This window comes from Mandrillus leucophaeus, unplaced genomic scaffold (assembly GCF_000951045.1).
Source record: "Mandrillus leucophaeus isolate KB7577 unplaced genomic scaffold, Mleu.le_1.0 Scaffold11, whole genome shotgun sequence".
Taxonomy (NCBI): domain Eukaryota; kingdom Metazoa; phylum Chordata; class Mammalia; order Primates; family Cercopithecidae; genus Mandrillus; species Mandrillus leucophaeus.
This window is the reverse complement of record NW_012099209.1, coordinates 93,689-95,412: the sequence shown is the minus strand read 5'-3', so window position 1 is coordinate 95,412 and position 1,724 is coordinate 93,689. Positions and strand designations below refer to the sequence as shown.

Sequence of the window (1,724 nt, the reverse complement as noted above, 5' to 3'; positions counted from 1 at the left end):
AGGTTGCAGTAAGCCAAGATTGCGCCACTGCACTCCAGCTTGGGTAACAGAATGAGACTCTGTCTAAAAAATAAATAGCCAGGCGTGGTGGCTCACACCTGTAATCCCAGCACTTTGGGAGGCCAAGGTGGGTGGATCACGAGGTCAGGAGATCGAGACCATCCTGACTAACATGGTGAAACCCTGTCTCTACTAAAAATACAAGAAATTAGCCAGGTATGGTGGCGGGCGCCTGTAATCCCAGCTACTCGGGAGGCTGAACCAGGAGAATGACTTGAACCCAGGAGGCGGAGCTTGCAGTAAGCCGAGATTGCGCCACTGCACTCCAGCCTGGGTGACAGGGCGAGACCCTGTCTCAATACATAAATACATAAATAAATAAATAAATAAATAAATAAATAAATAACAGTAGTATATTAAGAACAAAAACTTACAGGTGTGTGAAATAAAAGTTGTATGGGCCAGGCACGGTGGCTCACACCTGTAATCCCAGCACTTTGGGAGGTCGAAGCGGGCAATCACCTGAGGTCAGGAGTTCGAGACCAGCCTGACCAACATGGTGAAACCCTGTCTCTACTAGAAATATAAAAATTAGCCAGATGTGGTGGCAGATGCCTGTAATCCCAACTACTCAGTAGGCTGAGGCAAGAGAATCACTTCAACCAGGGAGGCAGAGGTTGCAGTGCGCCAAGATCGCGCCATTGCACTCCAGTCTCGGTGACACAGCGAGACTCCATCTAAAAAAAAAAAAAAAAAAGTTGTATGGAAGCAGAGTGCCTGCTAGTGGTATACTCATTATGCATTATTGTATAATGCTCTGTTGGCACTGTGGATCACTGTAAACGGTTGGGACATTTGTGGTTGGGAGTAAGTGAAGGACATCCATTTAACTTTCTGCATTACTGAGCACAGCATCATTCCCAAACCTTCATGAGTATTTTTTGTTCAAAGGTCTGCAGACCACTCAGAATGGCCGATTCTATGCCATCTCTGCACGCTTCAAACCATTCAGCAATAAAGGAAAAACTCTGGTCATTCAGTACACAGTAAAACATGAGCAGAAGATGGACTGTGGAGGGGGCTACATTAAGGTCTTTCCTGCAGATGTTGACCAGAAGAACCTGAATGGAAAATCGCAGTACTATATTATGTTTGGTGAGTTTTGGTGGTACAACACAACCACTTCTAGCGACTTTGAAAACCCTCCCACTTCACGGGATCTTTAGACTAAGACTTGGCTCATGTAGTTAAGGTAGTAGTATTGAGTATATTGGATCCAAGGTTTATAGCACTATTAAACCTAATTAACATAAAAAGGCAACGGTGCCAGTCTGTTGTGTTCCTGAAGAAGTTATTTATTCACCATAAATCTTGCCCTCATGCAGAGTAAGGATACCTTATCTGAAATGTTTGGGAGCAGAAGTGTTTTGGATTTTGGAATTTTCGGGGGGATTTTGGATGATCTGCATTATCCTTACCGGTTGAGCATCGCTAATTTGAAAAATCTGAAATCCACAAAGCTCCAATGAGCATTTCCTTTGAACATCATGTTGAGTCTAAAAGTTTGGGTTTTGGAACACTTCAGATTTGTGATTTTTTGATTTGGGTTGCTCAACCTGTGCCTTTTTTTTTGAGACGGAGTCTCGCTCTGTAGCCCAGGCTGGAGTGCAGTGGCCAGATCTCAGCTCACTGCAAGCTCCGCCTCCCGGGTTCACGCCATTCTC

General features: G+C 44.6%; 1 protein-coding gene across 1 annotated transcript in view; it reads left to right on the top strand.

Moving 5' to 3' along the window:
- Positions 1-1,724, top strand: part of CALR3 (calreticulin 3) — a 98,301-nt gene that overhangs the window by 5,379 nt on the left and 91,198 nt on the right. Inside the window, exon 3 of the mRNA XM_011990980.1 lies at positions 952-1,168. Within this exon, the coding sequence (XP_011846370.1) occupies positions 952-1,168 (217 nt within the window). The remainder of the gene's footprint in view (positions 1-951; positions 1,169-1,724) is intronic.